This window comes from Hypanus sabinus, chromosome 7 (genome assembly GCF_030144855.1).
Source record: "Hypanus sabinus isolate sHypSab1 chromosome 7, sHypSab1.hap1, whole genome shotgun sequence".
NCBI classification, from domain to species: Eukaryota; Metazoa; Chordata; class Chondrichthyes; order Myliobatiformes; family Dasyatidae; genus Hypanus; species Hypanus sabinus.
Window position 1 is genome coordinate 143,543,647 of NC_082712.1, and position 14,986 is coordinate 143,558,632.

The 14,986-nt window shown below is 40.5% G+C and overlaps 1 protein-coding gene across 1 annotated transcript in view; it reads right to left on the minus strand.

Moving 5' to 3' along the window:
* The window catches only part of scube2 (signal peptide, CUB domain, EGF-like 2), a 116,293-nt gene that overhangs the window by 24,959 nt on the left and 76,348 nt on the right, over nt 1-14,986 (minus strand). Inside the window, exons 14-16 of the mRNA XM_059975849.1 lie at nt 11,483-11,605; nt 9,072-9,239; nt 8,359-8,562 (exon numbers count right to left, since the gene is read on the minus strand). Of these exons, the coding sequence (XP_059831832.1) occupies nt 8,359-8,562; nt 9,072-9,239; nt 11,483-11,605 (495 nt within the window). The remainder of the gene's footprint in view (nt 1-8,358; nt 8,563-9,071; nt 9,240-11,482; nt 11,606-14,986) is intronic.

Consider the following 14,986-nt stretch of genomic DNA (forward strand, 5'->3'; position numbering starts at 1 on the left):
TCTTTTCTATAAGTGTATACCCCAGATAAATACTTTGTGGAGATTTGTGATTTATATGATTATATGATATATATGTACAATGTCAGAAATACATCTTATGGAAATGTTTTTTGATGAACTTCAATAAAAAAATAAATTACAAAAAAAAACCTGGGCGCAACATATTGATAGAATTACAAAGAAGGCACGACAGTGAATATATTTCATTAGGAGTTTGTCACCAAAAACTCTCACAAATTTCTATTGATGTACTGTGGGTAACATTCTAACTGGATGCATCACTGTCTGGTGTGGAGGGGCCACTGCACTGGATTGGGGAAAAGCTTGCAGAAAGTTGTAAACTTGTCCAGTTCCGTTGTGGGCACTGGCCTTCACAGCATCTAGGACACCTCCAAGAGGCAATGTATCAAAAAGACAGCATCCATCATTAAGGACCCCCAACACCCTGGACACGCCCTCTTCTCATTTCCACCATCAAGCAGAAAGTCCATGAGCCTGAAGGTAAACACCCAACATTTCAGAAAGAGTTCCTTCCCCTCTGCCATCAGATTTCTGAATGGACATTGAACTCATAACCACTTCCTCAGTATTCTTCACTCTTTTTCTACACTAATTAATTTATTTTTATATACTTAATGTAACTTATAGTTTATTATTATGCATTGCAATGTACCACTGCCGCAAAACAACAAATTTCACAACATATGCTAGAGATATTAAACCTGACTGATTCGGATTCAGCTGCAGGTTGAACTAAATAAATCCACAACTGGTTTATTTATTTTGTGTCATGCCTCCTTTTCATCATTGTCAATCAACAATGCCCTGGGATATGCAATACATCCCATGATAATATATTGTGTTTCATTGACTCCCTATGCAAAGTCTCACTCTATCAAATTCTTCCTTCTCAAGTGCCTTCACATTTTCCCACATTATACTCTGTCAATTTCTTGCTCATTTGTTTAACCCATCTATATTCTTTTTCAACCTCCTCAAACCTGCTAATCCATGTATTTATGTGTTGTTTACAAATTTGCCTGTTGTCTATTTCATCAAATTCATCCAATTCAATAACACAAATTTCAGTGGCTGAGATCCGTGTAGCACGATACTAATTAATGATTGTCAATCTGAAAATAGCCTCATTTGTCCCAAATGTTTTCTGTTTCGAAAGGGGCATGCCCTTTTCTCACTGTTACCATCAGGTAGGAAGTACAGAAGCCTGAAGGCACACACTCAGTGATTCAGGAACAGCTTCTTCCCCTCTGCCATCCGATTCCTAAATAGACATTGAAGCTTTGGACACTACCTCACTTTTTTTAATATACTGTATTTCTGTTTTTGCACCTTTTTTTAATCTATTCAATATACATAATTGATTTACTTGTTTGTTTATTATTATTATGTTTTATTTTATTTATTTCTTTTTCTCTGCTAGATTACATATTGCTTTGAACTGCTGCTGCTGCTAAGTTGAGAAAGTTCACGTCACATGCCGATGACAGTAAACCTGATTCTGATTCTGAGTTAGCCAACCCCATTTCTGTGACAGCATAGTAGTTAACACAATACTATTACAGCTTGGAGTGTCGAAATTTGGAGTTCAATTCCAAAGTCATCTGTAAGTAGTTTGTGAACACATCTTGTTTCCTCCAGGTTAGTTTCCAAACCGGTTAATAGGTTAATTGTTCATTGTAAATTGTCCCGTGCTTAGGTTAGGATTAACTAGGTGGATTGCTGGGCAGTGCAGCTTGGTAGGACAGAAGGGCCCGTTGTGTGCTTGTCACTATATTAAGTCCCTGTTTCTTTGTGCAGTAAACTTTTATGCTACACCTCATCAAACACTCTTTGCAGTTAATAAACTAAAACACTCCACAGAGTGTGTAAGTGTTTCAGATTTCAGAATTTTTCAGATTTTGGAATATATAATGAGAGAGCTTAGGATGAATTTGTGTGTCATCTTTGTCTTACTTCTGTTTCACACATTTGTACTAATGCAGCCGTACATCATCTTATATTTTTATCAGCAATGATCTTATCACCACAAATCTTTAAAAATTTAATGCCGTACTTTTCTCAAATTTCTGCAACCAGCGTGCTAAGTATTCATAATATTTGCTTGTTTCATGATCAGCATACTGTTAAGTGGCACCTGTTCACTACAATGTGACTGAAGCCCCCCTTTCAATATATAATCAAGATTTTCATTTTTCGCTTTAGAAGTGTTTTTCTATTTTTCATTAACTTCTGTTCTGGTCACTTCTCAGAATTGTCTATGGTGCACAGGGACTTGAGCATCACTTGGGAAACCTCCCAGTACCTTGTGGAATTCCCCATTTGTGACGTCATGTCAGTGCTCAAAAATGTTCCGATTTCAGATTTTGGAATTTTGGATAAGGGGTACTCAACCTGTATAAAAAGTGTTTTTATGTTAACCTGACTTCCATCACTGACACTCACCACTGAAACAAATATGTACATTGCCTTTTACAAATTAAAATAAACATTACTTTTGACAATTTTATGTCTTGTTTGCACTCTGGTGCAATTTTTAAAAAGTTCTTCCTGCCATTTAGTTAATACCGTAATAAGACCTTCATTACCATATACGGTATTAAACAGTGAGAAATAAAATGAATTGCCTCTCTGGCAGTTCTGTTCCTCAGAGTGCGTTCCTCAGATTTTGAACTAAGGAAACATAATACTTTAAAGTGTTGCTGTTCTGTAATGGGTGGGTTGAGAGTCCCATAGTCATATCAAAACTGATGAATACCCATTGATGCACCATCAATAATTCTCTCTGAGACGTGAAGTCAAGATATCGGCTTTTATTGACTGGAAGAAAGAACAAGCAGTAGTTGACCACCATACTACATCCTGGAGAAAGAGGCCGGGCTCAGGCCTCAATTGCTTTTATACTGGGGTCTGTGGGAGGAGCCACAGGAGCAGCCAGCAGGGGGCGTGTCCAGACAGGTATATGTAGTTCACCACACGGGGTCAGTGGGAGGAGCCACAGGAGCAGCCAGCAGGGGGCGTGTCCAGACAGGTATATGTAGTTCACCACAGCCAGCAGGGGGCGTGTCCAGACAGGTATATGTAGTTCACCACAGCCAGCAGGGGGCGTGTCCAGACAGGTATATGTAGTTCACCACAGCCAGCAGGGGGCGTGTCCAGACAGGTATATGTAGTTCACCTCACGGGGTCTGTGGGAGGAGCCACAGGAGCAGCCAGCAGGGGGCGTGTCCAGACAGGTATATGTAGTTCACCACACCCATGCCACTAACATGTTTGTATTTACCGCAGAGAATGCTTCCACAGAGATTTTGATCCTTCTTTTAGCATTGCTACTTCTTTGTTTCCTTTACAAACTTGCTTTATTGATGCCCCAGTTACTAGAGACAACCTGTAAAGGGAAATCCTGAAGAAGGGTCTTGGCCCAAAATGTCAACTGTTTATTCATTTGCACATTTGCTGCATTTTGTGTGTGTTGCTGCAAAGGGTGTGTTATAATCTATCTTCTGCCATCCTGAATGGTTGGAAAATTAACTTTTAATTCTCAAGCAAGAAGGACCTTTTCAAAATTATGTACATTTCCTTTCACATTATTCATGTTAAAAATTTCATCCTCTCTTCTAATTCTTCAAACGGTGGTTTGCTGAGACATAAAATTGAATGTATTTTATAACATACTTAAAGATAGCAAAACTAAAGTTTAAGGGAAGGTATTTTCCACTGTTTCTGCCAGCCAGCTAATAACTTAGATAAAGACTCTTGTGTAACACTCATTAGGGGATGAACTAATCAAGAGGTCACGGCCTCATACTTTACTCCTACATTTTGAGCAGGAATCACAACCAAAGCAACAGAAACAAGGCAAAATGACAACCAGCTGATGCAGAGAAATGCACACGGTCACTCAATCTCAGCGATTCATACACTGGGTATCCACTTGCACCACACATCAACCAGTGTGACTATCAGCCATTTAAGACTTTAGCATGCTACTAACAAGAATATATTACTTTGTTTTCCAACCACTTACAAGGTTTACCAAGCACGAGAACAAGAGCTTAAACTGGAGGCAGGGATGGTCTCTATTTTCTCCAACATAAAAATAAAAATAAGTTGTTAAGTGATAAATTATTTATGAATAGAAATAAATAAATCTATTACATTTACTTTTGGAAAAAGTATACTAATAAATGTGACAATTACAATGAACTGCGATGATTTGAAGAAATAAGGCATTGCAGTATTTGTGGGCACATTTGTACCTTATGGAATTGAACCAACATCAGAAGGCCTCTATAATCGGTTAGTTACAGTAACTCAGATAAACAAAATGGATGAAAAACAGGCGCACTCAAAAGGCGAGTTCTTGGGCATTAATAGCATCTTAAGTAAAAGCAAGGACACTTTGCAAAACAGTCATAAGTGAAGATCTGAAGCCAAACATGAATCATCTTATTGAAAACTCACCCTAAGTGGTTTTAAATTTAGTTGCTGATGGAATGACATGTGATCTCTGATTTTAAAAAAAACATTCACAGCAAAATATACCAGCCAAATCTGGTGCTCTAATGGAAAGAGATATTTTAAAACTGATACGTTGAAATTCTTCCTAAAAATTTCTAGAACTGATGCTTATTAACATTCAGTGTTTAACTTTTACTAATTACACATCTCAGGATTTTTAATACTCAAGCTCAATAACCTGTCTACATTTCCTATTCTCTGTTCTAGCCTTAACTGAATTTGGAAGCCTGATCTTGCTTGTCCAGGTTGTTCAGATATTGAGCCGCGTAGGTGGAGAGGCAAGTTGATTCAGAATTAACTCTGCACTTCTACAAGGGAAGATGGGAGAACATGCAACGTTCCTCATTGAAGGAGCTTGAAGTTCCTGGGCATCAACATTCCCGAGGATCTATCCTGGGCCCATACACTGATGCAATCAGAGAAACATGCCAGTGAGTTTGAGGAGATTTGGTGTGTCACCAAAGATGAGAAGCAAATTTCTACAGAGGTACCATTTTGTCAGGTTGCATCACAGCCTAGGATAGAGGTTCCATTACACAGGATCAAAAAAGGCTGCAGAGGCCTGTAGCCTCAGCCAACTCCCTCATGTGCACAAGCCAGTCCACTATTGTGGACATCTTCAAAAACATCATCCACCATTAAGGACCTTCAACATCCAGGAAATGCCCTCTTCTCATTACTACTGCCGGGGGAGTGGAAGGGTGGGAGTGTACAGGAGCTCGAAGATCCACAATCAACATTTTAGGAACAGCTTCTTCCCCTCAGACATCAGATTCCTGAACAGTTCATAAGCACTCCTGTTTTGCACTTTTTTTTCATTTGCAGCTTATGTTAATGTAATGCCACAGAACAACAAACTTCACTCCATACAATATGTCAGTGATTTTGATTCTAAACCGACCATACTTCACTCAGATGACAAATGCTACAACGCTAAATGATGAAGGACCCTGTTGGACACTGATTGCCACAGGCCTGCTGCCCCAGTTTTGGTGGCGAGACAGGCAGCAAGGCAGCAGTGTCGCCTCGGCTGTAGAGAAGACAAGGCCTCAATCCTCAGGCTTGCGTTGTAGAATGGCATCCGGGCTCCATTGGGGGGGTGGCCTCTTCTGGGGCTGTCCTCCAGTGTCGGATCGATGGAAGAACAGGCTGGACTACTGGAAACCATCAAATTGCGGGACTTGTCGCTCAGGGACTTGGACTAAAGATGTGTTTTCTTTCATGACTATGTTCTTTTTTCCTCCTTTCTCATTATTTTGAATGCGTCTATATGTTTTTGCAACCTGGCCCGAGAGAAACGCTGTCACATTCGGCTGTATCCATGTATGGCTTGAATGACAATTCAACTTGATTTGATTTGACGCACAGAGAAAGTCCCATACACAAAGTTCATCTGGAAAATTTCAGAAGGCAGCTAAGCCCTTCCCCCAACTTACAGCAGCTGCCGAGATTTTTCAGATATAACTGGTATGCAGGAAATATTCAAAGCTAATAAATATGAAGTAAATGACCTCTCAACAATCAGAATCAGAATCAGGTATAATTTCACTGGCATAAGTTGTGAAATTTGTAGTTTTTCAGCAGCAACACATAATAACAATAAACTATAAATTACAGTAAGTATATATTAAAAAATTAAATTAACTAACTAGAACAAAAAGAAAGGAGAAAAAAGTGATTCATTGTTCATTTGGAAACATAATGGTGGAGGGAAGGAAGCTCCTTCTGAAACTTTGAGTGTGTCTCTTCAGACTGCTGCACCTCCTCTTTGTTGGTAGCAATAAGAAGAGGGTGTGTCCTGGGTAATGGGGGTCCTTAATGATGGATGTTGCCTTTTCTGCACTGCCTTTTGAAGGTGTCCTGGTTGCTGGGGAGGCCAGTGCCCACGATAGAGCAGGCAGAGCTGACAACTTACTGCAGCTTTTTCTGATCCTGTGCCATGACCCCTCCACACCAGACAGTGATGCTGCCAGTTAGAATGCTACCCATAGTACATCTGTGGAAGTTTGCAAGAGTCTTTGGTGACAAACTCCTAATAAGATATACCCGCTGTCGTGCCTTCTTTGTAATTGTATCAATACATTGGGCCCAGGATAGATCTTCAGAGCTGTTGGCATCCAGGAACTTGAAACTACTCATCCTTTCCACTACTGATCCTTTGATGAGGACTGATGTATGCTCCCTTGACTTCCCCTACCTGATGTCCACAATCAACTCCATGGTCTTACTGATGCAAGGTTGCTGCTCTGACACAACCACCCAGCAACAACGATTAAAACTATTTGAAAAGTTTCTAAAACTGTGATAGAAAACAAACATTTTGAAATACTTTTAAGTTACATTTTATCTCTTTCTTTCCTTCAGCCCAGCAATCCTCGTTCAAATGAATCAAATGAGCCGAGCACATTACTATCACATTATTGCCAACATCCAGCAAATCCATGCTTTGAGTTCAATTTATCACATTATTGTTTTGCAATTTGGTCCAAAGTACATTAGTGTATCTATGAAACTTACAGATGTAATAATTTATTATTATACTAGCCTGCTATTTGCGAGCAATTACTGAGTTGGAACCCCATCTCGATGTTTGTCCGTGTTTCTGCCTGGTTACTGCCCTGCACACTTTTCCGTTGTGTTCTTGACTGCTATTAAATGAAAATGGCTACCTCACTAACGTATGGAACTCAGAAGTCAGATCATCTCATACTTTGTGCTAGCTATGAAGTTATCAAAAGGAGTTAGGAATACCTATCAGAAGTGGTGTTATTGGGCCCCGTTATCAGTGGTGAATGATATGATGTATAAGGGAAGCTGAAACAACATTAGATGTGAGTAGGATTGATACCCAATGCTCGTTAAAGAGACGGAGTCAAAGGGAACTGTTTTCACCTTATTGCTTCTTTAGGTAGTTTTTGTTTCCAGGTGCAAGGAACAATCAGTTCTTGAGAGTATTCTTACCACTGCTGGGAAATAGATGGGCATTCACTCAGGAATTTCAAGCAGAGAACATTGTATCCAAACATCTATTTTTCACAGACTTGATACAAGCAAGCTTTTGAACATATAATGAACCAGCACCACCTACCTACTGCCCGTTACACCACTGGCATTTAGGGCAGCAACGAAGGTCCTCCATCTCCGGCTCCCTTCATTATTTCAGTAGCTCCGTTTTTACTGCTGTCAGTCATGAAAGTCCCGGATGGAGACTGAGGGATACCATCACACAGAAGAATTCCTCTTCGCTGTTTCCTTAACAGTTTTGTTTTACCATTCAGGTTTGTTAGCCCTGAGCTGAAACCCCAAACCTGGTGGACCACTCTTAGTCTGGCCTCTACCCTTTGACCTGTTTGGCAATGGGCGACTCTACCAAGAGCCAAAACATAAAGGCCTGACTCCAACCGACATAGCTCTCCAGGTCATTGAGGCACGCAAGCCTCCAAATCCCATGACACTTGTGGTCCTCTCAGAAGGAAGCAGCACCACCAAAAGTCCAGAAATCCTGAGTACCTACTTTTCTGAATGTGCAATATCCTAGTTTTGATTAAAGGACTCATATAGACTCATAGGACTCATCACATTTAGGTAAAAAAAAAGGAAATTCTGATCAGCATTTAGACTCAACAAGGAATGATGAATGTCAGAAACTACAGAGGTACTCAGGCTTTCAGAACTGATGCTAATGCTGCTTCACCGTTTGTTCAGAAGCTTGCATTTTTTCAAGCCTATGAACTATAATTTTTTCAATCTAAGAACAAAAATTTCTGGAGTGGCCAGTGCAGAAGGACTGAAACTGGAACTTAAGGTCTTTGTACCCACCACATCTGTTATTCTGAGAAACCTGGCCTGGCGCACATGACTCCTGCAAATCCGTTGCTTTTGCTGTTTTCTTAGCCACCTCATACTCTGTTCCAGCTACGCGGAGGTAGAACTGCTCCCTGTTGATTGATTTCCTCAGTGTTCTTGTCGTTTTTCGAAGCCTTTTCTCAGTTTTTCGTCGTATGCACCCAAAATCACAGGTTTCTACAAGAGAATACAAAGATACTCAATAATAAGTCTACCAAACAACTGTCAAGAATCCCAAGAAATAATATGGTTCTATTTCACCACTATATCATAAATAATTTGGACATGCTTTAATAAGATAACAAATTCATTCAAAATACTAGGTACAAATACAAGACAGCCAACACCATAGGAAACAGTTGAACACAGCACGAGAATGGAGGTGTTTCCTTCAGATGTGTGAAGATATTGATAATTGAATTATGTTTTTGAACACTGCCTCAAAATAGGTATATGTGTAACTTTTATTCCGATGTAGGATGAGATCATTGGTTGAATGAATTTTAGTTGATTGGAATTTACTTCTTCCACTCTGAAGGGTCCACCTCCCAACAAAAAAGGGCAGTGACTTCTAAAAACAGGAGATACTTTTGATAGGGAGAACAGCAAAAGGAAAGAGATGAGAAAAATTAAATAATTCTCGTAAGAAGACTTGTAAATGCACCTTCTGCATTCTTCAAACCAACCTGTCACCTCCTCTGGTTTCATTTCAACTTCAAAAACAGCAGAAATGACTGAGCCCTCATTTCTCATTTCCTTGTGATTCCACTGGTCATGACTTTTCTTGGAGGAACTGCACTTCACATTTACAAAATTCAGCTGACAGTTCTTTGTACTAGGAATGTTAGACTTCTCTGTATATTGACATAGGGAAAAAGTGGATAATTAGTAAAGAGTCATAAATTCATTAAGGCACAGATGATGATCCAAGTCCACATCATTTCTGCAGAGCAGTCCAGTCAATTCCATTAACCTTAGCAGTTTAATGCCTTAAGTGCTATTCCGATTTCCTTTCATATTCATTGACCAAATCCATTTTTTTACCACTTTCACAAGCAGCAAGTTCTAGTTCGTTACCACTACTCTAGAACAATTCGTCACATTTCCCTGTGACAGTTGCCTAAACCTATGGCCAGCCCTTGTACCCCTTGCTCTTGGAATTTTTCTCTCTATCGGTCTAATTAAATCTGTCATAATCTCTCCTCTACTCTAATGTAATCAACCTCTATTGTGGGAGATTTTGACCAGGCCAACTTGAAGAAGTCTCAGAACAACTACCACCAACACATCACCTATGGAATCAGTGGAGACAACACAATCAATCACTGTTATACCACCATGAAGAATGCTTACTGTGCCATTTCACACTCACACTTTGGAGAGTCCAATCAGGTTGTACTTCTACTCCCATCATATAGGCAGAGACTATAGACCTCAGACTCAGTGGTGAGGTCCAAGAAGATATGGTCAAGGGAGCCGGAGGAGTACATAAAGGACCGCTTTGAGTCAGTGGACTGGACAATATTCAGGGATTCATCTTCAAGTGTGAATGAATACACCACAGTTATCACTAACTTCATCAAGACCTGTGTGGATGAGTGTGTGTCTTCGAGAACACACCAGACCAAACCAAAATCTATGGATGAACCAGGAGATTTGCAGTCTGCTGAGGGCTAGATCTGTGGCATTCAAGACCAGTGATCCAGAACTAAACAAGAAGTCCAGATACGACATAGGCTATTTTAAGAGTGATTCATACATCCCAAGTCTCTCATTCCTAAACCAACATGGCTGGATTTCTTCTGCACGTTCTAAAAAACATTGAGATTGTTCCGAAAGTGTGGTGACCAGAACTGGACACCATCTTGTAGTTGTGGCCCAAACAGAGTTTTAACATGATTCAATATAACATCCTACTTTTGTAATCAATACCCTTAGTTATGAAGCCCAATCACTGAGCTTCGTAAATGGAGGTATTGAGTACTGTACTCTCAGCTAAGTCTGGTCCTGTTCTCGCTCAATATCTACTTTCATCTTTTCCAGGAGAGATCCGGTTAGCACAGAATCAAAGTTGTACATTACAAGAGGAGGCCATTTGGTCCATCACATCTATGCCACCAGCTGTACCCATATGCAATAATCCAGCTTTAGATCAATGGCTTTCTAAACCTTGGCAATCCAAGTAATTGCCCAGATGTTTCTGAAATACAGTGAGAGTATCTGCCTCCACAACTCGTTATACAGCATTTTATAGAAGCCAACCAAAAACTCCCCCTCAGATTTCCTCTAAATCTTCTTCCATTCAGTTTAAACTTTTGTTCTCTTATCTTAGACACCCCTCCTCCATGAGAAAAAAAGATTTTTGTTATCTACAGTATCTATCCCCTCATAATTTGAAATATCTCTATCAGATCACCCCTCAGCCTTCTCCCCTCCAGGGAAAACAAATTCAGCCTATCCGGTCTCCACTTTAGAAACAAATCATTTCTGGATTTCCCCATTCATTCTCATTCATTCTCATTCATTCTCTCTCTCTCTCTCTCTCTCTCACAGACCAACTTAGGCTAGCTGAGGTTATCTGATTTAATGTAGCTACAACCTCTCTTGCTAATTTAAAATTCTTGCCCTTGTTTCCCAACTCCATCCCAAACTATCCCATAATCTCCTCAAGGCTTCCACCCCCTGGAGATGCCCATGATCCTCCAGTTTGCAACCCAGAGTTAATTACTGCATCAGCTGTTGTTTCAGCCTCCAAGGTCCTAAAGTCTGGAGTCCCCTCCCATAACCTCTTCACAAACATAGCACAACCAAGCATTTAAATTTTGAGTACAATGAGGTTTAATTTGAGGATCAGTTAGCGAGGACACTGAAGAAAGGCATGCAGCATCACATAATAATACTTCCACTTTGATACCTTCATTTTTTTCTCTCAAGAAAGGAAATGTGATTTTCTCTTTTGATTCATTATGCTCAGGACAAAATCAGAAATTTTACAAACGGAGCAGGAACAACTACTTCCTTGCTTGATCTTTAATAAGATAGCTGCAGTAAAACTTAAAATAATTCAGTGCCCGTTGAACTGAAGCACATACGGTACCTGTAGAGACCTGCTGCAGACTATCCTTAAGCTTCTCTTTGATTCCTCTCAATTCACATCTTCCCGTGTTAAGTTTAAAAGTTGCTGTTGTCTTTATTGTTGGCAGCTTTGTGATGTTCAGTCCTGGAAGGCAAAGAAAAACGTTGCCTCATTATTCAGGTAAGTACAGTCAGAAATATTACTATTCAACAGTAAGACTTTGAATCCTTGGATCTACTGAATAACAAAACATCACACATCAACATTTCAGTTAATGAAATTGCTCTTTGTACTGGAAGGCAAAAAATCACTTTAGGTTTTGTGCATTACTCCATTGTCTGAGAATGTTTAAATAATTATTAATAATGATGCCCATCAGGCGTTGAATTGTCACACCAGAAAGCAAAGTCATTATCAAACAAGGACCTGAGAATTCATGGTAGCCTCTCAAGTGTTAATTATTGTCAAAGAACATGTTTGAAGATTTAAACAATTATAACAATAATTTATGTTAGTCTCTTTTTCTCTTTCATCTCCCTCATCCTCCCCCTTCCCCCAGTACTTTACATTATTTTAGTTTCTGTACTCGGTTTAACAATGAATTAAACATTTTAAACTTGTTGGGAAGCAGAATTATGAATGATAACAGCATGGTTGCGAAGGAGCTAACCAGATGTCGGTGACGTGATGACTATGGAAACAGCAGGAAAGGGGAAGGACTTGTGGGTACAGGTAATGTTTCAGGATCAGTTGTCAAGACAGTTGCAGAGGAATGGATGAGATCAAGGATTGGAGCCAACAGACATGAGGGTTAGGGATGGCAATGGACAAAAAACAAACTTTAAATAGGCTAAAGGAAGAGCCTTCCTGAGGAAGGTCAATGTCAGGCCGTAGAAGTCAGGAATGTGCTGACAACTGCACTGAGGCCAGCCTGACAGTATTTCACAGTCTATGGGCTGCCTATCCAGGATCCAGTCCAGCGTGAGGGAGTGGCCCTGCTTCTGACCACCGTCCTGTGACACCTCCTTTGAGGTGAAATATTTGGACGGTTGTTATGATCAGACTCTTATCATATCATATGGCCACATTTAGGTTGGCCGACGACACCACTGTCGTAGGCCAAATCAAAAGAGGTGACAAATCTCCATATAGGAGTGAGACTGAAAATCTGGCTGAGTGGTGCCACATCAACATCCTCTCACTCAATGTCAGCGAGACTTCAGGAGGAGGAAACTGAAGGTCCATGAGCCAGTCCTCATCGGGGGATCAGAGATGGACAGGGTCAGAAATTTTAATTCCTCGGTGTTGTCAGTTCAGAGAACCTGTACTGGGTCAAGTCGTAAGTGCCATTACAAACGAAGCACAGCAGTACCTCTACTTCCTTAGAAGTTTGCAAAGATTCTGCATGTCAACTTTGCACAACTTTGACAAACTTTGACAAACTTCTATAGATGTGTGGTGGAGAGCATATTGACTGGTTGCATCACGGCCTGGTATGGAAACAATAATGCCCTTGAACAGAAAAGCCTACAAGAAGTAATACATTCAGCCCAGTCCATCACAAGTAAAGCCTTCCCCACCATTGAGCACATTTACAAGGAGCACTGTCGCAGGAAAGCAACATCCATCATCAGGAGCCCCACCGCCCAGGCTATGCCCTCTTCTCACTGCTGCCATCAAGCAGAAGGTACAGGAGCCTTAGCACCCACATCACCAGGTGCAAGAAGAGTTATTACCCACCTCCATTGGGCTCTCAAACCAGAGGGAATAACTTCACAATTTATTACATCACTGAACTGTTTCCTAACCTACGGACTCACTTTCAAGGACTCTATCCAAATGGTGAAAGGCCTTGATAGAGTGGATGCGGAGAGCATGTTTCCTAAGGTGGGAGAGTCTAAGACCAGTGGGCACAGCCTCAGAATAGAGGGACGTCCTTTTAGAATGGAGATGAGGAGGAATTTCTTTAGGCAGGGAGTGGTGATTCTGCGGAATTCTTTGCCACAGGCAGCTGTGGAGGTCAAGTCTTTATGTGTATTTAAGGCAGAGTTTGATAGATTCTTGATTGGGCAAGGCATGAGGGATACGGGAAGAAGGTGGGAGATTAGGGCTGAGGGGAAAATTGGATCAGCCATGATGAAATGGTCTAATTCTTCTCCTATATCTTAAGGTTTGACGGACTCTTCATTTCATGTTCTTGATATTTATTGTTTAATTTTTTTTCTTTCTATTTGTATGCAGTTTGTTGTCCTTTGCACACAGGTTGTTTGTCTATCCTGTTGAGTGCAGTCTTTCACTAATTCTATTGTGTTCCTTGTATTTACTGTGATTGCCTGAAAGCACGTGAATCTCAGGGTGGTGTATGGTGATAAATATATAGACTCTGAAAATAAATTTATTTTGAACTTTTGAACTGTTGTGATGGACCCCCTGATCAAACAACTTGTCAAAACTCATTACCTAAGATTCCACAGAAAAAAAACAGCATTAAAAAAGGATATCAGAGGCAGACAGCTTATTTATAATGGAGTTACTTCTACTCTAATTAACCTTGGCTTTTATTTTATATTGAAAGACCTGTGTTGATAGATGAAAAGAATGGAAACTCAGAGGCAACAAAGCACAAATGCAGATTTCATTCTCCTTTTCCATCTGGAGGCATTGTGGATGTTTCACATCTTTTTCTGAATATTAAATTTTCTCTTTATATCCTCAAGAGCAAAATAATCATTAGCTGATGGTAGCTAAATTCCATTGACCACATTTCAGAGGTCCTACTAAAATGGTGATAAGCTAGTACTTTTTTTGTTAGTCAGTCTAACATCTGAGTTGTACTAATCACGAAACAGAACAGAAGGTTGAGAACTGTTGAGAGAAGCACATACAGACCAGGATTTGAAAGAAACCTTTATTTAGATAGCATTACATTGCAGGTACTATTGTCTGGTTATTCTGAAAAGCAGCTTTCTACCCATTGTCTCATTTGCTCCTGCCCCACTGAACTCATTTCTGCTTACCTTGACACTGTTTTGTCCCCCTTTGTTCAATCCCTTCCCACCTATGTTCGTGACACTTCTCATGCTTTGAATTTTTTCAATGATTTTAAGTTCCCTGGCCCCCACTGCCTTATTTTCACCATGGACGTCCAATCCCTATATACCTCCATCCCCCACCAGGAAGGTTTCAAAGCCCTCCGCTTCTCTTTGGATTCCAGACCTAACCAATTCCCCTCTACCACCACTCTCCTCCGTCTAGTGGAATTAGTTCTTACTCTCAATAATTTATCCTTTGGCTCCTCCCACTTCCTCCAAACCAAAGATGTTGCCATGGGCACCCATATGGTTCCCAGCTATGCCTGCCTTTTTGTTGGCTTTGTGGAACAGTCCATGTTCCAAGTCTATACGGGTATCCATCCCCCTCTTTTCCTTCACTACATCAACGACTGCATTGGCGCTGCCTCCTGCACGCATGCTGAGCTCGTCGACTTCATTAACTTTGCCTCCAGCTTTCACCCTGCCCTCAAAT